Here is a 26795-nt window from a genome sequence, read left to right on the forward strand (position 1 = left end):
GACAAAAATGCCTTGTTGATGTGAGAGGTCAGAGGAGAATGGGCAGACTGGTTCCAGATGATAGAAAGGCAACAGTAACTCAAATAACCAACCAAAATCTCTGAGGAATGTTTCCAAGACCTTATTGAAAGTATGCCACAAAGAATTAAGGCAGTTCTGAAGGCAAAAGGGGGTCCAACCTTTTACTAGTACTGTACCTAATAAATCAAATCAAATCAAATCAAATTTATTTATATAGCGCTTTTTACAACTGATGTTGTCACAAAGCAGCTTTACAAAAATGGGAATCACAGCACAGAGAATCAGACAAAACACTGAACATAATATACAGAATATACAGAACCCCCGTGAGCGCTGAGGCAAGGAAAAACTCCCTCAGAGCTGGAGGAGGAAGAAACCTCGGGAGGACCAAGACTCACATCTAAAGGGGGGACCATCCTACCACTGGTCAGACAACTTATAAGTTAAACATTGAAAAGTCAATTTTACATCCACGCAGTTCTAATATATTCAGGTGTGTATAATCAACAGTGGAAACAATTAGAGTTCATATAGATTTGGGTGTGATCTGTAGTGGAGAAGCTGCGTTCCAGAAACTTCCATCAGTTCCATCAGTAAAGTGGCTGGTGAATGTATATAGACCTATTGAGATCACCTGATGTTACTTTTAATATTTGCCCTGATGAAGAACAACTAGGCCAAAACAGCGCCTAAACACTATGGCTTAATAAATTCAAGGCACTTAGAGATATGGTCCATGCTTAGCATTATTACTAATGTGAGTGCTCCCCTTCACCTACTGTGGTGTTTTTTCAAAGAAGTGAGAAGTTTTTGGGTTAAGCACCACAGCCACATACAGACACGTCTTCTTGATTGAGTGGAAATAAGTTAACACATCCTCTACAGGAAACACACTTACATAAACCATTGTAATTCACAATTTTTAGTTCACAATATCTATTTATTTGTTAAATTTAACACACTGGAAAAAATGAAACATAAAATATAAAATGTGCCATAAACTTGGCACAGGCCACATTTTGGGTTTTTGTATTTTCCCCAGTATGTTGAATTCAGTAAATAAACTGGATCTGTCCATTAAAATCTAGAGAAGTGTGTTCTTTGCAGAGGAGATGTACTTTTCACTTGACCAGGGGTGCCCAAATGTTTGCTTATGACTGTATTTGGCTTCTTCTCGGTTGAATCCTGTTTGCTGGTCACTTTAAATGTTTGTGTAATGTTTACAACACATTAGCGTAGAAAAGGCACATGTTTGATTTACAGCAGATAAACGTACCTAGAATATTATAATTAGAATTTGTCAGAACAAGAATGAAAGAGATTGAAAAGATCTTCAAATGGAACGATTTCTCTCTACAAGATCGTCCAGATTGCCCAGGCTATGGTCTTCTCTGTAGTTCTTTATGGATGTGAAAGCTGGGTAATAAACAAGTGAGACAAGAAATATACTGATGCCTTTGAACTGAAGCGCCATTATTTTGGACATATTCTCAAAAGAACTTATTTACTGCAAAAGACCATTATGCTTGGAACACCTGAAGGTAAAAGAAGAGGATGATATAAGATGGATGGATGTAATCAGAGGAATTATGAATCAGCCATTCAAAAGCCTAAAGACTCAAGCAGAAGACAGGATATTCTGGAGAAATGCTATCCATATGGTTGCCAGGAGTCTGAAACAACTTGACAGCACTTAATAATAACCCTCCAGCTAGTTTATGTAGAATGTGCAACTGTTCGGTGAAGAAAATGTGTTTAATACTTTTGATTCTATTATATTTCTTATTCATCTGCCACATACATAAGAACATTTCAAGTTATTTGTAGCCTACATGTATTGAATGATTTTTTTTATTTTTACATTTAGTATTTTCCAATTCCACCCGCTACTTAGGACTCCCCCAATCACACGATACTACCAGTGTTAGGAGGGTGAAGGCAGCACAGGCTTCCTCCAAGACCTGTGAAACCAACCACCGCTGCTAGTCATGCAACGTCACTGGACAGCCGAACGCGCTCGTAGGAAAGCACAAACCAATCTGTTACGTCAGCTAACAGGCGCCTGCACTGACTCGCATCGCGTTGAGTGATGGGGGAGAAGGGGGCCATCCTACCCACCCACAGAGAGCGAGGACAATTGTGCTCTCTTGGACTCCCAGCTACAGATGGCTGTAGCATCACCAGGGATCGAACTTGCGATCTCCTGATGATAGGGCCTACACTTGGATGGTTGTGCCACTCGGGAGCCCCTTGAATGTTTAATATAAGTCAAATTCAAAGTCTATACAGTGGGGAAAAAAGTATTTAGTCAGTCACCAATTGTGTAAGTTCTCCCACTTAAAAAGATGAGAGAGGCCTGTAATTGACATCATAGGTAGACCTCAACTATGAGAGACAAAATGAGGAAAAAATTTAGAAAATCACATTGTCTGATTTTTAAAGAATTTATTTGCAAATAATGGTGGAAAATAAGTATTTGGTCAATAACAAAAGTTCATCTCAATACTTTGTTGGCAATGACAGAGGTCAAACGTTTTCTGTAAGTCTTTACAAGGTTGGCGCACAGCCTTGCTGGTATGTTGGCCCATTCCTCCATGCAGAGCAGTGATGTTTTGGGGCTGTCGGCGGGCAACACGGACTTTCATCTCCCTCCAAAGGTTTTCTATGGGGTTGAGATCTGGAGACTGGCTAGGCCACTCCAGGACCTTGAAATGCTTCTTACGAAGCCACTCCTTTGTTGCCCTGGCAGTGTGCTTGGGATCATTGTCATGCTGAAAGACCCAGCCACGTTTCATCTTCAATGCCTTTGCTGATGGAAGGAGGTTTGCACTCAAAATCTCACAAATCATGGCCCCATTCATTCTTTCATGTACATGGACCAGTCGTCCTGGTCCCTTTGCAGAGAAACAGCCCCAAAGCATGATGTTGCCACACCCATGCTTCACAGTTGGTATGGTGTTCTTTGGATGCAACTCAGCATTCACTCTCCTCCAAACACGACGAGTTGTGTTTGTACCAAACAGTTCTACTTTGGTTTCATCTGACCACATGACATTCTCCTAATACTCTTCCGGAACATCCAAATGCTCTCTAGCAAACTTCAGATGCGCCCGGATATGTACTGGCTTAAGCAGGGGGACACATCTGGCACTGCAAGATCTGAGTCCCTGGCGGCGTAGTGTGTTACTGACAGATGCCTTTGTAACGTTGGTCCCAGCTTTCTGCAGGTCATTCACTAGGTCCCCCCCGTGTGGTTCTGGGATTTCTGCTCACCGTTCTCGTGATCATTTTGACCCCACGGGCTGAGATCTTGTGTGGAGCCCCTGATCGAGGGAGATTAGCAGTGGTCTTGTAGGACTTCCATTTTCTGATTATTGCTCCCACAGTAGATTTCTTCACACCAAGCTGCTTGCCTATTGCAGATTCAGTCTTCCCAGCCTGGTGCCAGTCTACAATCTTGTTTCTGGTGTCCTTCAACAGCTCTTTGGTCTTCACCATAGTGGAGTTTGGAGTGTGACTGACTGAGGTTGTGGGCAGGTGTCTTTTATACAGATAACGAGGTCAAACAGGTGCCATTAATACAGGTAATGAGTGGAGGACAGAGGAGCCTCTTAAAGAAGAAGTTACAGGACTGTGACAGCCAGAAATCTTGCTTGTTTGTAGGTGTCCAAATACTTATTTTCCACCATTATTTGCAAATAAATTCTTTAAAAATCAGACAATGTGATTTTCTGAAATTTTTTTCTCATTTTGTCTTTCATAGTTGAGGTCTACCTATGATGTCAATTACAGGCCTCTCTCATCTTTTTAAGATGATACTTTTTTCCCCCACAGTAACGGTGATGCAGCAGATACTGAATAACAGACCAAGTTATAAGAAACAAAGACTTGGAGTCCAACTCCAAAATTTAATGTTTCCCATTTTCACAAAATTCATCTGATCAACTAATTAAGTCAATTAAATCAAGCATTTCATCAGTTCAGTTAGATGTATTTAGGGCAGTGCTAAGAACACTTTTCAGTCTGCGCAACTAATAATGCTCACCTAATATTTGTGAGCAAAGAGTAGTATAGATGTCATACTTACATCTCACTGATTGAATAAATAAATAAATAAATAAATAAATAAATAAAAAAAAAACCACTGCTGGCTACATAGTTTCCTTTCTTTCTGCTCCAAAAAGTCCACTCCATGTTTGGAAGCTGAAGAGAAGTGCAGGTATGAAGAATCATAACTCAGAACGGGTAGTTTCAAAAGTCAGTCCTGCTCTATATTAAGACAAAGTCAAAGATAAGCCTGTTGTGCTCCTATTTCTGATCCAGCTGTTTGTCAATGAAACATTTGCCAGTTTTTTTTAATCCTCGTGTCCATAGCTGCTACATTCAGTTCTAAAAAACACACAAGCAAAAAGAAAAACACTGTAAAGCAGCTCAGCACCCTGGGTAGACAGTTTGCGACTGATACAAAATGCACTAAACAATCACTAGTTGTGCTTTTAATGCATGATGAAAAATGAGTTATTGTCAGAAATATGAAAGCACTTTAGCATTTGTACTTGGCTTGAGTGAATGTGTGAGTACACAAGTGTACTCAAGTCAGCCTTGCTGCTGTTCCTTCATGTCCAGCTTGTGCACGACTCTAAACGCTTCCAAGAACTCATTGAAATCAATGCTGCCGTCCTTGTTAAAGTCAATGCTGCGCGCCATGTCGTCTATCGCCTGGTCGTCCACATCCACACCCAGGTGAGAGCTGAAGAGCTTCCAGGTCTGACGGAACTCCTCGATGGAGATCTGACCTGTGTACAGAAGGATGGAAGAAGGGAAACAGAAGGTAACAAAGGTGAGAGGTCAAAAACAGTGCCACAGATTAATTTTTTTTTATTTATTGCCATAAAAACAATGTGACACTGTGTAATCACATCATATATGTTATCTTTGTAATCATGTGAACAGTGAAAAAAGTGGACTATTACATTATTATTATTATTATTATTATTATTATTACTACTATTACATGCTTAATTATTCGCTTTTGTATATAAATGATATGGGAATCATATCAGCGCTAACAGATAACTAGTTAATATCAGTATCAGACAGATTTAGATTACTCTGACATGTATTTGTATTTATATAAAATGTCCTTTAGGGAAACAAAATAGTTTTTTGTTTTTGTTTTTAAATGGCATTGCTGCCAAAAACACTTTTCGGTGGTGTATTTGGCTCATCAAGTATATACATCTACAAGTTTACCACTGACCATAATTTGCAAGATATATTACATCCTTGCTTTACAGGGGCAGAATTACTGTTTCAGCTACAGTGAGACTACAAGCCACATGAAGGATTTGTTCATTTGGGTCCAGGACATAAATGAATGAAGTGAAAAGTGTTTTGGTTCTATAAGCTAGTGTTAGGCCATAAGCCTTCAACCATTTCCTGTTTATTTCTTTATTTGTGGTTCTGGCATAGTTAATGTGTACTTCCACAGAATAAACTACCATAAACCACTTCCCATTAACAAGATAATGTGTGTACAGTAATTTTCACTTCGGACTGAGCAGTGGAAAGCTAATTTGGACAGTGTAGTTGGGACCCAAATATGCAAGAAAGATTAAAAGCAATTTCCTAGTACTTTTAATAGTAACAGAGACATTTACAAATTAAATTGATATTTTGCAATGAAACAGTGGCTTACCCTTGAAAAATGGGTCAAGATAATGAAAAGCGGGTCAGTGCAGCTGCAAGTGGTGCTCACTTATTGCAACTAATTACTAATTAAATAAAAAAAATCATTTTATTATTAAAAAATAAGCAATGTTGTTGCATGAGGCATAAAAAATGCTTACTGTTTTTCTTAAACAAACAGTTTAATAAATATAACCAAAAGGATGCACTAGAGCACCATCATCAGGCCAATTAAGTTGACTTTTTTCAAGTAGTGGAGAGGAATACTGCATCAATGACATTTTCAATGTCTTAGTGTCAGACAGTATGATATTTACCAGATGGTTAGAGGTGTCTGGCCAGCAGTCTGTCAATAAATTTTTTCATATCATACACAATCTTTCAACAAATTAAAAATACAAGCATTATTGCTAATTTGGAACGATGCCCTTTCAAACATAAAACACCCTATCTTCTAAATCACACTTACATCAAGATCAACAATGCCACAAGCCTTCTGCCCACAAAAATGCTAGTTGACTCAGGTGAAAGGTTTAAAAACAATAAGGAAACAACACATGAAAAACCTGGCAATCCGAGTACTATCATCATGGATTAGCAAATGTATGAAGGTAGTTTGATTCTACCAGAACTTCCCATTGCTATTCATACTTCTCCTCTAACGATAAAGCAAATATAAATTAAATAGCTTGTGTGGTAACTATACACGCACATTCTCTACCCCACTTATCCTTCTGGGTCGCGGGAGTGCTGGAGCCTATCCCAGTGGTCACTGGGCAGGAGGCAATAAATAAAGGCTTAGCAATTCACATAATAATGAAAAAATAAGAACTGTGGTAGATTTTTTTTTAAGTGGCAGAATTGGGCTTCCCATAGGTCTGTGTGCATTAGCAACAAATAAGTAGTTTAGCCGTGCAGTTGAGACATAAATGTTGCTCATCTCTTCATTCAACTGTGTTTATTTTGCTAAATAAAAATAGCAGGCACACTGAAAAGCAAACAACACAGCTGCTTCTAACTTCTGACAATAATACTGTGGTTTCCTCACCATGCTGATTGTCATTTTCAGCTACAAATGTGTTTCTTAATCCTTACGCATGACAGTCATACAGACATCAAAGGTGAGCTCAGTTTTGCACATCTTACAGGAAACCGTCTTTAATATGATGTTAAAGCGAAGTGTTTCCATATTTTTGAGGTTTTTTTTGACTCTTGCACAACCCTGTGCTGTCTCTGTTCTATGTTTTCCCTCTTTCATTCAAGTGATGTAAATATGAAGCGCAAACATCATGACACAAATTAATCTATAACAATGTTTTTTTGGTTTTTTTTAATTATGACATTTTCAGTAACGTCATTTGCAGCCAAACAATGTAGTTTAGGGCAAATCTTAGGGCAGCTAAGAAATGTTTAAACAGTTCCTAGCTTTCACCTCAATTTATCAGTCAAATAACTCAATTTATCAGTCATTAAAATAACAACAGTCACCTGAATGGTCTTTGTCAATGATGTTGAAGATTATCTCAAGATCAGTTCGGTATCTGTACATCGTTTCTGCCAAATTTGGAGTCACCTGCAAATATAGACAAAGATGCAAACACAGAAATAAATAAATGTTTTATTAACTTCTCAAATAATATTTCTCATCCACAGTAACAGGTAATATGAAAGGAGAAAACAGGGTGACCTGGGGGATCGGCTGTCCAGCGCTGATATTTTCAAAGCAAGATTCATATTCAACATTTCCATCAGAAGCCAGCCGGACAAGACGCGGTCGCAGAGTTCGCCACGGCAGATCCAACCTCAGCACAGACTCTACTACCTGAGCCCATTCATTAGTGGAGATCCTACCTGTGAAAGAGAGAGAACGACAGAGAAAGAGGGAAAGAGTGAATGGATTAGCAAATGTATGACTAGATCCAATTACCATGGGCATGCTGTAGTTTTCTAGTGGAATAACACCTGTATTGTTAATGTCATACTGCTGAAAGGCAGCCATGAGCTCAGAGCGATGGGCAAACAGCTTCTCCTGCAGAGCCTTTAGAGCTGAACTTTCTGCCACACTGACCCTAAAATACACACAAAGGCACATTTACTTTAGCACAAATACATACAGGCATGGATAGATTTGGGGGAAAAAAAAAACAAAAAAAAAAAAACAAAACATTAAACTCTAAACCATCAATGATTGTCTGTGGCACTCATTGGTGGTCATGCCATGTACCTCAGTGGGACATTGTTGGAGGAGACTTGTGCACAGACACACACCAACTAGCCTTTGGCAAATTAACTCATTGTTGAATGTTGTGAAATTTTAATTTAATAAAATTTAATAAGTGCCAACATCATGTAGTTTATCTTTCTTTTAAATGTATTTTTATCTTTCTTTAAAAATGTACCAACAGAGAAGACTGCACTTAATTGTAGGGTCTACAAACATATTATCACCAACTGATTAACTATACACATGCATACTTTGAAAGCCACATGGAAATGATGACATGGATTTTGTAATGCTGGATTAGTACCAGGGTTAGATACAGGACAAGGGTGAGGGTTAGGTTTTGAGTGGTGGTCAATTGGGTAAGGATTAAGGACAGAGTTAACCTTAGGAAAAATTAAGATAAATTGAATTTTAGTTTAGTTTTAATAAGCTGACTGTATGTGACACGATAGGCATCTAGAAATCTACAGTGGGCTATTCAAATAAAATGGTATCATTGATCATGTTGCCATCTGAGCAGAACATAGTTATAAACTATTAAGTAATATTAGAAGCTACTCTATTTGGTAATCCTAACATAACTGTATTATGATAACAATACAATTATTGTGATAATTCTGCAGACAATAACAGTATGCCTAAATTTGCATTATCCTCCAAGCTTAACCCAACACAGCCATACGCATGTACATCTCTAAAACCCTTATAGACAGTTGGCCATGTACCTCTGTTGCAATGTGAGCTTCCTGGTGCTGCGGCTGACTTGATACTGGAAGAAGCGTGGGATCAGTTCTGGTCCCAGTTTAACATATGCTCCACGATTACTGCCTTCCTCATAGTAGTTAGAGGCGGAGAATATAGTGATCACCTTTAAAAGGAAAAGCAATGTGTTTTTTTTTAAATATTTTCTGAGGACTTATTTTGGCTTTAAAAGCTGCACATTTCCACAACCATGCACAAGAGGGCAATGCTGTGACTTCTCCATAAACACTAACTTTTCCTTTTCCCTTTTTCAATTGAAGCAGTTTTAGGAACTCATCAAGCACTTTATTATGAACACGTCCTTGTATCTACACTCACTGTCCATTGTATTACCTCCACTTACTGCACAGGAGTATTTTGTAGTTCTACAATTACAGACTGTAGTCCATCTGTTTCTCTGCATACTTTGTTAGGCCATTTTCACACTGTTCTTCAATTATCAGAACAGTGACCGCCACAGAACAGGTATTATTTGGGTGGTGGATCATTCTCTGCAATGCAGCACTTGTGTGGTGGTGGTGGCATGGCTGTGTGCTGCACTGATACAAGTGAATCATTGGTTAAAAACTAGATATTTTTGGTTGGTGGACTATTCCCAGTCCGGCAGTGACACTAAGGTGTCTGCTGTGTCTGATCCACTTGTACCACCACAACACACACATGATCCACCACCCAAATAATACCTGCTCTTTGGTGGTCCTGTGGGGGTTCAACTCAAAATGATATAGTAACTGATTACATGTTTTTTCTTAAGTTGACTCAACTTGAGGACACACAACTCAATTTTCTTAGTTGAGTCAAAAGTTATCTTAATGCTTTTAACACTGCATCTCAGTTATGTAAATAAAATGGAGCCAAGACTCTCCATCACACCATCCTGCATGACACACTCATGGATAGCTATGGCATCACTGGGGCTCAAACTCACAACCTCATGTTGGGTAGACTGCTCAGTCCATTGCACCACTCAGATACACATGAAGCAACTCCGATTTTGTGTCTACAAATGTTTAATACACTGGAGAAAATATTTGTTGTTTTGACTTTGAAGCGTGGCATCATCTCATGTGGTGCAGCTGTGTAATAAATCATCCCAACATCAGGAGGTTGTGAGTTTGAATCCCAGCAATACCACAGCGGTCCATTATCCAGAAACAAAAGAGGAGAGTATGCCAGATGGGACTGTGTGATAGAAGGAGCGCCAGCTAGTTCGGAAACTGAGTTAAAAAAAAAAAAAAGAAACCACATTCAGTTTAGTTTGTGTCCTCAAGTTGACTCAACTCAAGAACACCCATTTACTAATTAATTTTAAGTTGAACTGACCTCTCATTTTTACAGTGTTTTTGGTAAGGGGAGCTGATAAAATGGACAATAAGTGTAGATACAGGCCTAAAGTCACCATGTCTAATGTCAAGTATCAGCTAGAAGGGCATAAAACCTCCCAGCACTGGGATGGGGAGCAGTGGAATTCCAATCCACACGTGCTGGGTGTGCTAGATCTACAAACATTTAGTGAACATGTCATTTTAAACATAGTGAAATACAGTTGTCTTTTTTCTCATCTAACAAACAGCACACAAAAAGTGCTTTATGTTTATTGGAGTGGGTATTTCAGTCCATTCCCATTTCCTGATAGGCCAAAAGTTCAATAGTGCATTTATATATCTAGGAAGTCTTACTGGTCTTCTGATCAGGCCACAGCACTTCAGCAGGCCTGAGGTAAACACTTTGATTCTATAATTTGTCACTTTTTCTGACAGTTAGTGTAATTTGGATTCACCCCTGTGTTTTGGTCAAGTTATTATAATGAACTAAAACGATTACAAAAAAAATGTGATTGTTAAGTGTAATAAACACAAAAATTACAGCTTTCAAAAATTTCAAAACTAAATAAGAACTACAGTGTTCACTGCAAAATGAACTAAAACCAAAAAAAAATATTTCAGTTTTTCAGTGCATGAATAAAAGTTTAGAAGGGTATCCCTTATGTATTCTGTATCTGGAAGGAGCTGAGCCAAACTAAGTCTATTGTTTTGTTAATATTATATATCATTTTTCTACTTTTATACATATCATAGCCTTCATCTTGACACTAAAGACTAAAAGTGAGACTAAAATGAAACTAGACAAACTATTAATGCACCCTTAAACTAAACTAAAAAAAATGAATAAATAAATAAACAAAAACAAATAAATTTAAAAACTCCAATAACCCTGGTTTTGGATCAATGTTATGTCATGATAGTAATGGTATGAGCCATCTCCTCTTGAGTTTTAGATCACAGTTGGTATGGAGTACTTTGTTTACTCCTAATATAATTGAGTGTACATGAAGAGTTCTTTTTGTCCACAGAATATTGATCCAGATTTTGCCACGGAACATCCAGATGACCTTTGACAAACATTTTTTGGAGAGCAGTGCTATCCTCTGTGGTAGCCTCCCACAAACATCACTCTTGTTCAGTGTGTTTTTTATAGTAATTGCATGAACAGAGGCGTTATGAAGCGCAAAAGATGCCCGTAGACCCTTAGCTGTCACCCTATGGTTGTTTGTCTCTTGTTTGAGGATTCTGCAGCATGAATCTTTTGCACTGATCTTTGTAGGACGCCCACTCCTAGGCAGTAGCAACAGTGCTGAATTTCTTCCAAACTATCTGTCTGATTGTGGACTAATGGAAGCACAAGACTTTAAAAATTCTTTCATAACTCTTTCCAGTCTCATGAGATTCAACAACTTTTCTCACAAGGTCATTTGAGCAGGCCATATTGCAGCAGAATTTTGTAGTGAAGAGCAGGGCAAGTTGTATTCACACTAGAATTGATTATTAATATTCTCTTTTCTATTACTGTAACTCCATATCTACGACCATCAACTATCAACTGTTTAACCCATTTGCACAACAGAGAAATGCTAATGTTAAATGTTGTTAGTAGGCTTAAGAGTGCTGTTGTTATTATGAATTAGATGAGTGCATATTAGGAGCCATTAATACAGAAATCCTGACAATTTAGGGTTCACATTTTCTTTTTTATGTTGTATGAATTATGTTTTGTGTACGTTGAGTATCAGACCTGTCCATTGTGGCAGAGTTCGTAACCCTCCTGCTTGCACTCGTGGGACCGGATGAGCAGACACATGCCGTGCTTCTTCAGCAGCCTCTGCGTCACATCTGGTCCGAAGTAGCAACCACCCCCACGGAATGAGTTTGGACTGCAGCCATTCTGGTTTTTTGGGTCACTCCACAACACATCCACAATCTGCACACAGCAAAATCAAATACAATTAGGGCTGTCATTATGGTTTATTAAAGATGCACCAATACCACTTTTTCTCTGGTTCATTCAAGTATCGGCCGATACAGAGTACCAATACTGATCTAATCGAACACACACCAGGAGGGCATAACTCAACCAGTTTGCACTGAACTCCCTGTAGTTACTGAATAATTAATATGTAATAACCCTGGGACTTGAAGGATCCTTCAGTAGATTAAGCCCCGCCAAGCTGCTGGCCCGGATAACATTTCGGGGCGTGAGCTGAAGTGCTGTGCAGATTAACTCTCCAAGGTGCTGACAGACATCTTCAACTCTTTAATCCAGGCAGTTGTCCCCACCTGCCTGAAGACCGTCATCCCAGTCCCTAAGAGCTCCACAGTGACAGGACTAAATGACAGCCAGTAACCCTCACCCCATCACAAAGTGCTATAAAAGACTGGTTATGACCCACATCAAAGCCAACATTGATGTCACTGGGGATCCACACCAGTACGCGTACCGGAAAAACCAATCCACAGAGGATGCCATCTCCTCTGTGGTCCACACTGCCCTCACCCACCTGGAGAGTAAAGATTCTTACGTCCGTATGCTCTTTGTGGATTTCACATCTGCCTTTAACACCATGATTCCCCAGACCCTGGTTTACAAACTCCATACACCTGGACTGAGCACCTTTCTCTGTAATTGGGTCCTGGACTTCCTGACTAACAGGCCGCAGTCTGTGAGGACCCACAACATCTCCTCCCCCACCAGTATCCTCAGAACCGGCTCCCCTCAGTGCTGTGTGCTGAGCCCCCTCCTGTTTACACTGTTTTCACAAGACTGTTCAGCTGTCCATCCAGGCTGTCATATTGTAAAGTTTGCGGGACAACATGGCTGTGGTTGGATGCATCACAAATAGTGATGAGTCTGGCTATAGACAGGAGGTGGAGCAGCTGGAGAGTTGGTGTAGAGAGAACAATCTCTACATCAACGTGAAGAAGACAAAGGAGATGATTGTGGATTTCAGAAGGGGCAATACCATCCCTTCCCTCCCCCTAAACATCGTAGGATCTGCAGTGGAAGTGGTCTCCAGTTATAGGTACTTGGGCGTACACCTAAGTAACAATCTCACCTGGAGTAATAACACTTCAAGCCTGATCAGGAAGGCACATCAGCGCCTCTACTTCCTCAGAAGGTTGAGGCGTGCTGGACTCGGGAGCACAATCCTCATCTTATTTTACAGATGTGTAGTGGAGAGCGTTCTGTGCTCCAGCATCACTGTGTGGCACGGAAGCTTCTCTATGGCAGAAAGGAAAGCTCTGCAGAGGGTGGTGAAGGCTGCACAGAGGACTGTTAGAGTCAGCCTTCCCAACACCCTGGGCATTTACACCTCTAGATGCAGAAAAAGGGCCAATGGCATCATGAAGGACCCCACTCATCCAGAGTAAAACAACCAGACTGAGAAACAGCTTCCCTGAAGCAGTAAGACTCTTAAGTTCCAGTTAGACAATCATTGCAATGGCACTTCATGTCCACTTATTTATCTCTGCTGCTGTACTGAATCAGTGCCTCTACTGTATCACCCCTACACGTCACTTTATACGTGACTTATATTACCAGTATTAAGCTGTACACATTCTACCTTGAACTCATGCTGCTGTATTTCATGCTGCTGTTATTTGCACCTTACTATTTATTGTTCCTTTTGGGAGTTAACTTGGACCTTCAGTATACCATTTCGTTCCATCTTATGTAACACGTGTGATGCGAATGACAATAAAGCCTTATCGTTACATATACACACACACACACACACACACACACACACACACGTATACTTCATTCCTGATTTATCGATTTCTCACCTGCCTCCACTCCAGCTCCTCTTTAGGAGGCTCAGGGAGAGCAAGAGAGACGATGGAGTCAAGGAATGGCACCTGCAACATATCAACAGGACTGGGAAGTCTTGGTGATGGAGGAGGGTGCCGTGGTGTGGCCCTGCATGATGCCCGTGGTGAGCATACAGAAGATGCAGATGAGGATGAGGAGGAAGAAGAGCTGCTGCTCTGCTTGGTGAGCCGGCTCTTCTTCTTGCGCTTCATGCGACCAGTAGAGCAAGGGCTGTCCACCCTGGCCCTCCTGCTCTGTCTGCTGCTGCTGCGGCTGCAGCATACATCAGTGTGATCCAAGCTGCGCTTGGGTAGGCGCAGCGCCGACTTCACCTACGATTAAATGGCATTGAAGTAAATTCATCTGAACAACTGCAAATGTAAACATATGTCAGACCACCTAACAATTTGGTCTTCACTCAAAGAATCCCCTGTAAGAGTCAATGTGTATACCTACTAGGACCTTTAAGCAGTAAAAATGAAAAGATATTATTGTTGATATTATTCAACATAAAAACATATCATAAACAATAAACACAAAAGTTCAAGGTTGGCTAAACTTGTATCTACTGACAATATAATTAGTACAGACATGAAATCAAGACATTAACTGTCTAGGATCAGCGTAGATACAATGCTAGTCCAGGAATCTCCTTGCACTTAACATTATGCCCTTTTTTCTCTGAACACCTGACTAATCTAATAAATGGCTTAATAATAAGCTTATGAGTCTAGTCAGTTCAAGTGTGTCAGATTTGGCAAAAAAGTGCAAAACAGGACTGGGGTTACAAAACCACTTCAACAGACTCACCCTGTGTCTTTCTACAGAGCTAAGAAAGTATAGGTCGGTCTTGTCGGAAATGCCGCCGTGAACAATGAGGACTTTGTTGTCTATGATGGTGGCGATAGGGAGTAGGCTAAATACATCTTGCAGTAACTGGAGGATCTCTCTCCCATGCGTCTGCAATATTACACAACATTACCATCAGATGCAGTTCCAACAATATTCACCAGGTGGCAGTAAGGCACAAGGAAATGTAATACAATTGTGTAGTTCTAATGTAAACAATACCCACAAATGACCTGCAATACATGATATACATGACAAAACTTACCTTATACTTCTGCATAACCTCTTTTGTAAAGCCATACCTAAAAGACAACAAAAAGGCATGCTTGTAGCTTATTGTGTATTTAAGCAGTTAAGAATTATTCCCATTACAGTAATACTCAAACAGCACGCAGAGCTATTCTCTCTGTGTCAGTTGGTGAATTAGCCAATAGTGCATGAGGTCAGAGAGGGAGCAGCATCCTACCTCAGGTTCATAATGTGATCCTCATGGTTTCCTCTGTTCAGATGCATGTGGTCTGGGTACAGAAGCAAAAAAGCAAACAGTATAATGATGATCTCAATGGACTTCTTTCCTCTGTCCACAAAATCTCCATTGAATATGTAGGGGTTCTCAGCAGATGGCAGACCGTTCTAGGGAATAATATAAAATGGAAAACTATTCAAAAACCAAAAACTGATCATATCTTACATTCATTTCTTATGGCAGGTTAGAACAATTATTGATGTCATTTGCAATTAAATTTGCTATTTGAGTATACCGCGCAAGTATCTTACATATGAGGGCCATGCCAACCTTGATAGCAGATAGCATTTTGGGTGAAGAATTTATAAGGACATTCACAGTCGGAAAATTATAGCATTTCAGATGAAAAGTTGAGATATTACCTTATAAAATATGAGCAGCAAATCATCCAGTCTTCCATGAAGGTCACCTGCATGGAAGAACAATTAGATTTGCTCATATGTTAAGAAGGCTGTCTAAGTCTGCTCTTGAAGATCTACTATTTTGGGGATATTTATTCCAACTTTAACACATTTGATGATGATGAAGGCCTTCAGGCATTGAACAATTGTTCAGTGGTAGATATCCAGAAGCAGCCAAAGCTTAACTGCTCCTAACGAAGACACTCATTAGCATCTGATTTCAATCTGATTAAAAATCATTTCATTCTGGGCTTTAATGTGTCTGACAAAAACAAACAATTCCTGTTTACAGTAATCAGATGCAGCATTTTCATGTAGGAATCTTGCCATTAATGGTGTCTTGTGTTTTAATTTGATCTGAAGCACTATTGGGGCTGATAGATTGCAGCTTCTCTGATGAGGAACCCATTGAGGTGCAATGAAGTGCTTCATAAAGCACCGCATAAAAACACTCTTCTTTATTCAGGAAGCACTTTGCTCATGCATGCATTCAGAATATGAAACACATCCTAATAACACAGCAGAAACTGTGCTTAAAATAATTGAATGTAGACAAAATAAATACCCAAAACAGTTATTCTGAATTACAGGGTGCATGTAGAAAGAAAAAGTGCTGTATCCCTACCACAGATTGTGATCTCCTTAGCATAGGATGAAGATAGGTAAATGACATTTGGCATCTGTTTTAAGAATTTCTGCGTTTCATGAAGTAGCTGCAATACATATTTGCCATGGAGAGTCTGGAAAGGAGAAAAATCTTTTTTTAAACAATTCATAATAGCCATCTTTTGTTATTGAAGTATAAAAGCTTTTAATAATAAGTTTGAAAAAAACTGACTAACATTACTGAGTTACTAACTTACATTCTTGATGAATCGGCAATGATTAGCTGGCAGTTTACATGATGATGATGCATATTTTGAATTATTCTACTGGTTTCTCTTAAGAAACCGAGCTTGATGCACTCCTGTGTACTTTTTGGTTTTATTTAAAGGCTTCCAAGTTTATCTTTTTCCAAAAATTTTGAAATGGCATTCTTTGAAAGGCTATGCATACTCTGTTATTGTTCGCTTAAAGGGGAAATCCACTGATATTTTATTTTACTCTGCATAATTCAATGGTTGAAATGCAGACAAAGTCATCCAAAGTGTTTTGATGTGAAATGGTGCAAGTTTAGAGAAACTTAACTTGCCATAGTGACAGAAATCAAGAAATCTAGAAAACAATGTGGTTATATCCATGTTATTTACTACTCAAAATAACCAGTGAATCTATAGGTGTCATATGTAATGCTTACGATGGTAAAATAGCGGTAAGCTTTAAAAAAAAAAAAAAAAAAAAAAAAAAACACTAATCACAAAATAATCTGGACCATTTTATGTAGTAACTTTCTGTGAGGGAGCGTTTAGAGGCACTAAATGCTTCAAAAGTCTGGTTCCTATCACCACCACTGTGAACAATACTTGGTAAGACTTGCTTGAATGTTTTTGAAAAATCTGTAGAATTTCCCATCCAGTGCATTTTTATTGTTTGGAATTAATTTAAATGGTTTGAAATGATTACTCAATTAATTGCCATAGTGTAAGTAAACATGTCGGTTTAAAATCATTGTGTGAGATGGAGTTTCCATCACAACAGAACATTCCCTTTCAACTGAAATGAATGTTCAGGCATATTAATACTCAAAACACTGAAAACATATTATATGTATTAATATTGCATCTATATTTAAAAACAGTGTATTTGAATTTTACTGCAGCAAAAATCCTACTTCAAATGTTTTTAAGGGCTTGCTGTCTCTCAGCACAGCTCGGTCTGGATCTTTTATAGGTTTCAGTTTCTCAAACAAAGAGCACTGCCCTGGCCACAGCTCATGGTGCTCAATGGAAATCTCTTGGTTAAAGTTGCAGCATGTTGTACCTGCTGTTCCTTGAAGGCACTGAGTAGGGTGTTGGTATCAGTGACGCTCAGGGGGAAGGAGAGGCGAGGGCCACTGTACGAGTCTGGCACCACGATCTGCTCGTACTTACACTGTCTGACTTCCTCCGTCACAGGGTCCACCGCAGAGTCCAGAAGGTGAGAGATCAGGTCTGGGGAGACAAAGCAAACTCATATTCATTTACTCTTCTGAACATATCAAGTATATGTATAAACGTCTAACTTTATAAGGGGTGCCATTTGATTGTGAAAGTATCATGTAATCTCAAATTTTATTCATCATACTCAGAATTATTTCCAACTTTTAAAAGATTAACTTAAAAATAGCCTGAATATTTTATTTAAGCCAAATAATAACTGTATACTTTATTGAATAAACATTTGGGTAGAAAATTGTGTACTTAATGGTATTCATTGCTTTGTGTGCGACTTACATAAGATGCAGGATTTTGTTTTCTCATATCCATTTCATTATGAGCACCTAGTCTGGACCCTGCTGCTAGGAAGCATAGCTCTGCCTCTCACGCAGCCATTGCACAAAGCCAGCGCTCCACTCTTCAGTCTGAATAGGGTCCATTCATACACTGGGATTTGTACAAAGCACCTCTATTGTGCTATTCTTCAAAATGTAAATTTGAAGCGTTTGTCTAATTTCTATTTGAAAAAAGACGCACACCCAAACACCATTAATATCTGTTTCCGACAGCCAATGTCTTTTGTAAGTCTTTTGTTTACCGCTAACAAACAAATGTAATGGGTTTGTCATAAGTACAAGCTCATGTGGGCACTTATAAATCACCATACAAGCAAAACTGCTCCATGAGTTTAGAAATAGTGATATGGTCAATGGCCAAAAACCGACTTTGGGGCAACACACATACACTGACAAACTGCAGATCTGAACGAGAAGTCATGAAGCATAAACATGCCCCACAGAACACCTGAGCTCCACTATAATGGTGCTGTAGACTGATAGGAAGCAACCAACTAAACTAGCTGTCAGTGAAATGTGCTCCAAGATCAGCACTTCTTAAAATGCTTTGTGATTACTAGTCTTGGTTCCCCATGTTTTGGTCAAGTCAATAATAATAATGTATGATTTATGAACATCACCTAATTTACTACTGGTTCTACTAAGCGTTCTCCATCTCTGTTTGAAATAAGCTGGGGCTAATTGTCTGCTGTAATCCTCTGCCTGCATGTGGAGGCTGCCTGCTGCATTTCTGGCACCCTCCACAATACCATAGCTCAAAATGGGAGATCCTTGGGTTGCTAAGCAACTGTGTTTCTACATAGTATTTTTTTTAATCATTTAAAAGGATAGGTGCATGGTGGTCAAAAGGAAGCCTGGTTGTTTGATATGAGATGGAATGGAGCTAATGGCATTGAGTTTCTTTGTGTGCATGTAGGGGGAAGACATGACAGGAGGAGTTAGAATTTTAATATGGCAGATGAGAAAACAGCAAACAGTCAATATGAATGTAAACTAAATTATTCCATACATATACTGATATATTCCACACTGTAACCTGATACATAACAGAACAGCATATACACCAATCTGCTTTTAACTAAGTACATCTTCCTTGTATCTACATGTATGTTATTGTATCTTCTTGCAAGTCTGTTTTTTCTGTCCATTTACCATACACATGCACTTTTTAGTTACACAATTAAAGACTGTAGCCCTGATCAATGGTCAGGACCACCACAGAGCAGGTATTATTTGGATGGTGGATCTTTCTCAGCACTTCAGTGACACTGATGTGGTGGTGGCATATTAGTGTGTATTGCTGTGGTATTACCAGTAGTGCTGCTGGAGCTTTTAAATACCACATTGTCCACTCTATTAGACACTCCTACCTTGTTGGTCCACCTTGTAGGTGTAAAGTCAGAGACAACAGTTCCTCTGTTGCTGCACAGTTTGTGTTAGTCATGCTCTGGTCCTTCATCAGTGGTCACAGGATGCTGCTGGATGGATATTATGGGTTGGTGGACTATTCTCAGTCCAGCAGTGACACTGATGGGTTTAACAACTCAAGCAGCACTGCTGTGTGTGATCCACTTGTACTAGCACAACACACACCAACATGTCACTACCACCTAAGTCTCACTGCAATGCTAAGAATGATCCACCACCCAAATAAGAGCTGCTCTGTGGTCCTGTGGAGGTCCTGAACACTGAAGAACAGGGTGAAAGGGGGCTAACAAAGTATGAAGAAAAACAGATGGACTACAATTTGTAATCGTAGAAATACAAAGTGCTTTTATGTGGCAACTGGACCTGATGAAACAGACAATAAGTAAAAAAAATTAAAAGCTGTCACATAATGAAATGGCTGGTCGGTTTATGTTAGTATACAAATCACAATACCTGGGCCGTTTCCATTGAGCTGTGTGAAGTTATCCAACATAAAGCTGAAGAAGCTGGAGAGCTAGAAAACAGGATTATATACCTGTGAAACCCAATTAAGTTACTGTTTACTGCAGTCACACATCTTGCAATTACACTAAACTCTTACATCAAGTTTTAACCATAACTGAAAAATTTTGTGATTCAAGATATCAAAATCATTCCAGTATAAAGGATATTACATTTCTCTAAGGTTATATTATTTATAGCCGCTTTTCCACTGCATGATACAGCTCAACTCGACTCGACTCTACTTGATTTTGGTACCAGCTACTCAGACAACGAGATGACTCCAGCTGCTCAAAAGCAATGCAAGAGGGTATGCTAACATTAGCATATTTGTTTAGCGATTCTCTCCAACCAATCAGCAGTCTGGGGCATTTATATGTCACCATTTGGTATCGGCTTAGCTTGCTTGGAACCTCAACAGAGGTGGGTCCAAAAATAATACCTGGTACCAAGTACCAGATTTGCCTAATTGAAAATAAAAAAAAAGAGAATCGAGTCAAGCCGGCCATGCAGCAGAAAAGCGGCTTTATTACTCTAATCTAGGTGGATCTAGTCCCAATTTCTACATTGGTATCAGCATCAGCAGATATGTAAATGAAAAATACTGGACATTACATTGGCCCACAATTCCCTAATCACTGCATTCCACAGTGGTGAAGTGTGTAACAATGTCACCTTACAGCAAGAAGGGTTTTGGTTTATGAGAAGTTTGCTAAACTGCCCCATGGTATGATTGTGCACATCTATGTGTCTTGCCCTGTGATGGACTAGCAACCTGCCCAGGGTGTTTTCTGCCTTCTACCCAATGAGTGCTGGGATAGACTCCAGTTACAAGTGGCTTAGATAGTGTGTGTGAGTCAATCTGTAATGCCTTGGTCGGCTACAGCATCATTTATCAATCATGTGATGTTACCTGTAGCTGGTCTTGCTCTCCTGCATACTCTATTGACTGAAAGATGTTCCAGGTGTACCGTCTTCTGATCTCCAATCGGGCAACATAACGTCTATACCATCGCTGGATCAGGACGGCTGCTTTAATTGCTATGCACGTACAACAAAAACAATGTGAGTTGCAAAAACAGCCATGGCATTGTTCACATGGATTTAAAGGCTAGCACCATTTCAACAGTGACTGCTGTCTAATATCACAGAACACCTATATATGAAATTAATCATCAATAGGAAAGGAACAAGACTTTAATGCCTCGAATGGGGTTCACTTTGTGCACTTTTCTGTTTTTGCAAACTGGGCACCACACCTTTTTATGCTCCCTGGCTTTTATGCAGAGCACTTCAGCCCTCCTGAGTTGAAAAAAGTTCAACTCCAAGGGGTCAAGTAGCCTTTGTCATAAGCATGTGCTGACCAATCAGATCAAAATGAAGGTGGAATCTCAGTGACAGTTGCCGAGTACCATTTACAATGTAGAAGCACTTCAGATTAGTACAATTTGTACATCTGTTGCTCTGCATTCTTTTTTTAGACCACTTTTACTCTGCTTCTCAAAGTTTAGGACAACCACAGAGCCAATATTATATGGGATTTCACAGATCAATATTCCCTTGACAAACAATAATATGTTTTGTTTTTTTTTGTTTATGTTCTGGTACTTCAGCTTGTTTTTAACTTGCAGTACCCCACTTGCTAGTTAATAGTAGATTATAGCAGATATTATACAGGCTTCCTGCTTGCAAATATTGAAATAGCTATCTAGCACAGCTGAATGACAGTTATGATGCTACTGTTTCAAACCCAAAGTTGTGTAAACCCAAAGTTGTAAAAAAGTGTTTTTCACCTTCAGTAAAAGGGCAATGTGAATGTCCTTTTAGTCCAACAGCTAATAAATTCCATTCTTCAGAAACACATGCTAAATTAACATTAAATATATACATAACATGTTTTGTCATAAAATAAAACAATACAAATAAAAAACAACTACATTAAAAGCCACAAAGCAAAGCACAGGCATCTGTTCAATCACCCACAGTGTAGTTCCTGTCACAGAATTAGTGGAGCATTACGTTGGAGATCTATAACTACGACTACTAGGAAAAGACCAGGCTCTTATTTACAAAAGGCCAAGTTAATGCTTTCTTCAAGTGCAACTGCATCAATTATTATAAGGACACTTAAAGCTTCCTAACACACTGGAGTGCAGAAGCTCTACTAAAAATAGATGATGTCTCAGGAGATCAGCAACATGGCTGCTAATTAAGGAAATGGACGAGCTGAGAATGCAGAGATGAAGAAAGAACAAGGCGAAAAGGGCGGAGTCGAGTAACACTGCGATAATATTGTACAGCTAATATCCATCTAAGCACCTGCACGCTCAAAGCTCCAGTCATGAACTGCTGAAATGGCGACACCAGCCAGGCCAGGATAAATTATAGCCTACCTCTAAATTAAGTAATATAGTGCTTGGAAAATTATTAGCAGAGATTCTGCACTTATCCAAAAAGCTGAAGTATAAACAGTAACTGATTTGGAACTTTGAAATCACAGCATGCAGTAAACCAAAGGTCCCCCACAAAACCCAGAGTAAAGGCCTACTCCAATCAGTGGTCTGTTTTCTCTGTTAATCAAACTGAATCTCCTCAAAAATGCACTCTGAGGCCTGTACTCTGGAAGATGCACTAAATTATAACTGATTGTTGATACCAGATGCAAACATCAGGAATTATGGTTCAAATATATACTGAAATCTGAATGGAGTGGACCATTAACTAAGAGCATTTTAATGAAACACTGGAAAAGCTGCTAAAGCGTTCTTTAACATTTAAGGGGATAGGACAATGCTTGAGCACAGATGCTGATGAAGGCCAGAAAGTGCAAGCAAAGACTACAGGACAGGGCTTACTCAGTGCAGGACTGGGCTGCCTGGCCGATACATCTGTGTAAGGAGGAGGAAGTAAGATCAACTGAGTAGTTTCTGCCAGAAACTCAGAGAAACTCATCACCCATTTCAATATTAGTTTTAACATGCCCTTCTCCACTTTGCCTTGCAATGTGACCTCCAGGCCATCCCCAACGCCATCCCTAGGAGGACTGAGGGTTCCAGTGAACATGTGTCAACTTCAGTTCAGCTCAGTGCATTTTAACTGAAAAATCTACTGCTCACTGTGTCCTCTTAGCCTTGCACGTTGAGTGGACTCGCAAATAACAAAGCTGTGACACACTTCTGAGCAGTGAGTTGATGTTGGCGAGGGCACGGTAAAACATTATTGAAATGGGGACTATACAGTATATAGCCGTGGAGAGTGTCTGACAGAAATAAGCAAATATTGAGACATCTTGATTAAAGATACAGAACAGAACGTTAAAAAATGTCAAACAAACTTAAGAAACATGCAGTAAAAACATCTGGGATCATCACTCCAGAAAAGCCTTAGAACATTCAAACTCGAACTAAATTCCACTGTAGTTAGATGAATGTTAATGGCAGTAATCCCAAAATGACAATCCAGCATCCACTCACCTACTTCTGAAGGCCTTCCTTGGTTCTCGATGGCTACTGAGGTGCCGCAGCCCATGATGGTAACATTAATGTTTTCTGCCTGACATGTGTCTCTGTCCTCTGAGCCCTAAAGGTGAAAAACAATGGGGACACTTTAACTTTGGTTAAGAAGTTATTAGTTGTTAACTTTCACAATTGCATGCTTACATTGCAACAAACAGAATGGTCCATACGATTTTATGTCCCATGATACCTGAATCAACTGTAAACATACAAGATAAGTCACAGACAACGACAGTAACTAAATACAGTATATAAAGCAGTCTAAACAAATGTGGGTATTAAAACACATAGACTGACACTGTACTTTTTCAGTTAACAGTATTAATGAATTTAAAGGAATACAGTACACGGGCTCATGTTGTAATAAGCACAACGCATCAAATGAGAGGTGTCTTTGGTGAATAAAAGCATGTGGTCCTCTCTGAATTAAAAAGGACCCACAGTGCATTACAGACTTTAATCTGTACCCTTAAGTGCTTTTCAAAAGATCCCTGAATGGCTTCAATTTAACTAAGAGTAGGTCATATTTATTCAGATCTGGCAGTGGGCAATATTTTATCTTTATACTTGTGTCAAATTATGTCACAACAGGTTTTTCTGAGCATATTGTGGATACTGGATGTTGTCAGTACTTAAAAACACTGATTACGTTTCATGACAATCTGACCACAACGAGACCTATTTAATTAGACTTGGTGCAACACGGAATAAAAATCACTGGAGTTGTTGGTTTATTATATTATAGTACTTTTATATGTGGCACATGAGGGTTTGTCTGTTCCAATTTATTAAATCTAAAAAACTACATAGAGTGATGCATATTATGCATCATGAAAATGTCTAAGTGTAGTGATTCCATATTTTTCCTATATCGCCCACCCCAAGCCAAATCATTCAGGATAAACTAGAGTCCATGTAGGCCCGAGTCTAACCTTTAAGATTCAGCAGCCAGAACTGCAGCTAGACCAGCTACCCGATGTAAACAGACTTTAACAGCAGAGTAAGACGAAGGCTACAGAGCACTGGCGCTTCTGGATTCACTGAAAAGCTTTAGAAACTGGGCTAAACAGACCGCTAGACTAGAACTTCTAAGCAAACAGACGCCAACGGCCGAGTTGCCGTGGAGGTCTGTCATGTTTAACCAGGCGTGAAAAACTCCAAAGGGAACCTGGATACCTTGAACACAACACGCATGAGGAAACCCCGTGTGTTCTTTCTCTGCTGCAGATATTAAAAATTAAAATATATTAAAAACTGAACCTGGAGACGGGGACCCCTCTCCTCCACGTTACCTCAGGCTGTCGCTTTCATGCCGAACTCGGAGCGGAGATCCCAACCAAAACACACACGACGCGCCGGCGCCGGCGCCTGGCTGAGCGCTTTCAGCTCAGCGCAATAACGCGTTAAATCGACGAGGTGTACATTAAACAGCGATATATGGTGTGAGAGAACATGAAGAGTGGAGAAATCGAGAGCAGACGAATAAACATACATACCGTGTGCGGTGGTTAACGCACTCGCTACAGGTGTCTGACACGGAGCAGAGGCTCCGCGGTTCGCGCGCGTGCAGCCGTTTGTGCCTCGCGCACACGCGCGCGCCCTGTAACTGCAAACGACGTCCCACTCCTGACCGAATCGTCATTTTGAATCGATTCTTTCCACCGAGTCGAAACGATTCACAAGATGTTCGTAGCATCTCTGCGACACTTAGCTGAACACTCCCAGCAAATAGATTTTAAATGAATAATAAACGGAGATCAACAGTTTAACTTGCTGTAGCTATGGGCGGTATAAACCGTTGTGTAATCTATGCGTTTAATAAAAAAATAAACATCAGTGAAGAAGAAATGTACAAGCCTCAATTTATTTTTAGGCCCAGTCGCATTTATTATTGTCCAATTTAATTGGCTTCAAGCCCCCACCCCCCTTGTTTCGACAACAAAGAAAAAAAAAAATCTCTTGAAATTTCTCTGCGTTTATGATGTGGCCCAGCCCTGCCACTAAAGAGACGAACCAAATCCAATCGCGTTAATTAAACGTATTTCCAGGTCTGTACGAAGATGATGCTGACTTCATTAATCACGACAGAAGACAGAAAGAACCACTGAGTCGGACGTTCGATTCATTATAATCGAGAGGAAAGAATCGGTTCGGCAAACTGAATCGTACTTGCCATCACTAATTTCTGCCGCGCCCCAGTGTTGAATTAGTGAGGTGAGTAAAGGCGCAGGGACATACAAGCTGATTGCTATGATGAGCGGACGCATCACTAAACCTTGAACTGTAACATACAATGTTCCATCACTGTATTTATTGGAGGGTGTTAGCTGAGCCTTCAAAGAGGAAGAACTGAAAACCCGTGTTAACTCCAGCAGATCTTGCGCCCCGACCCTTTTAAAACCTGAAAATAATGGGACAACCTCGTTCCTAAGATATAACCGTAAACTACTTTTAAATGCCCCACACCTCAAAACTTCAATTTGCACAGCTTGGAGTTACAGACGTGTTACACGTGATCGCTAATACGTCACTTCCCTTTTCTAGCTGGCTTGGCAGCTAGCTAGCATGCTAAAGGACACAGCTAACAAGTTCAGTTTCAAAAAGGTGCAAAAATCAAGAAATAGCTTCGTTATAGTTCCACAAAGTAATCAAGTCAAATACACAACGGAATAAGTAGGAGTATTAGGCCACACAAGGACTGAACCCCTACACAGCTGATGTGCTTTGATTTCGTGGCTTCGTCTGTCCACTTAAAATCACCAGCAACAGCAAAACTAAAAAAAAACGAAACGTTTATTTTTAATACAATTACATATTTACATGCGTTAAAACGTCTAAATCGCGATCAAGGTCATGCACCGTCCAGGGGAACTGCATTACGCCTGCGCCTCAGCTGCTCCAGGGCGGCGACCACCTCCCTCTGCGTGATTACACAGCGTCGATTGCAGGCTGAGAGACGGGCGGCCTCCTGACTCACACCCCGGAGCAGGAACTTGGTCGGGGCCCGAGGCTTTTTCACCACCCAAACATCAACAGACTGGGTCTGAAAAACACGACATAGTCAACAAAGCAGATGTAGATAGATTAACTTATAAATCGGTGGCCAGGCAGCAGCCGCCACCTTACCTCCCTCCGCAGTCTGTAAATGAAGACGGCGTGAGCTCGGAGTCTGGCCTTGACTCTGTTCAGAGCCGAGGACGACTTACAAACGTTAAGACGGAGCGCTTTCATCGTAACAGCGGAACTGCAACGCTACTGCTTAGGTTTCTTTTAATGTGGGCAGAATCAGTGATGGTAATAA

General features: G+C 39.9%; 1 protein-coding gene across 5 annotated transcripts; it reads right to left on the minus strand.

Moving 5' to 3' along the window:
* Nucleotides 1-3902: 3902 nt before the first annotated feature.
* Nucleotides 3903-25112, minus strand: ppef1 (protein phosphatase, EF-hand calcium binding domain 1). Of its 5 annotated transcripts, XM_017694636.2 has the most exons (19): nucleotides 23639-23679; nucleotides 23453-23558; nucleotides 22835-22867; nucleotides 20893-21020; nucleotides 19932-19992; nucleotides 17540-17709; nucleotides 16245-16359; nucleotides 15581-15627; nucleotides 15159-15325; nucleotides 14958-14994; nucleotides 14654-14803; nucleotides 13819-14175; nucleotides 11768-11953; nucleotides 8659-8801; nucleotides 7672-7778; nucleotides 7397-7560; nucleotides 7198-7282; nucleotides 4578-4817; nucleotides 3903-4410 (listed from the first exon to the last, which is right to left on the minus strand). In XM_017694636.2, the coding sequence occupies exons 1-18, from the start codon at nucleotides 23660-23662 to the stop codon at nucleotides 4618-4620; spliced, it is 2280 nt and encodes a 759-aa protein (XP_017550125.2). In that variant the 5' UTR covers nucleotides 23663-23679; the 3' UTR covers nucleotides 3903-4410; nucleotides 4578-4617. The 5 variants fall into 5 exon arrangements, with proteins under 5 accessions (XP_017550125.2, XP_017550129.2, XP_017550130.2 ...); XM_017694640.2 differs by lacking the exon at nucleotides 23639-23679 and adding an exon at nucleotides 24991-25112 and having other exon boundaries at nucleotides 3903-4817; XM_017694641.2 differs by lacking the exon at nucleotides 23639-23679 and adding an exon at nucleotides 24787-24903 and having other exon boundaries at nucleotides 3903-4817.
* Nucleotides 25113-26795: the final 1683 nt, after the last annotated feature.

The sequence above is a fragment of the Pygocentrus nattereri genome, chromosome 25, assembly GCF_015220715.1.
Source record: "Pygocentrus nattereri isolate fPygNat1 chromosome 25, fPygNat1.pri, whole genome shotgun sequence".
In the NCBI taxonomy this organism is placed as follows: Eukaryota; Metazoa; Chordata; class Actinopteri; order Characiformes; family Serrasalmidae; genus Pygocentrus; species Pygocentrus nattereri.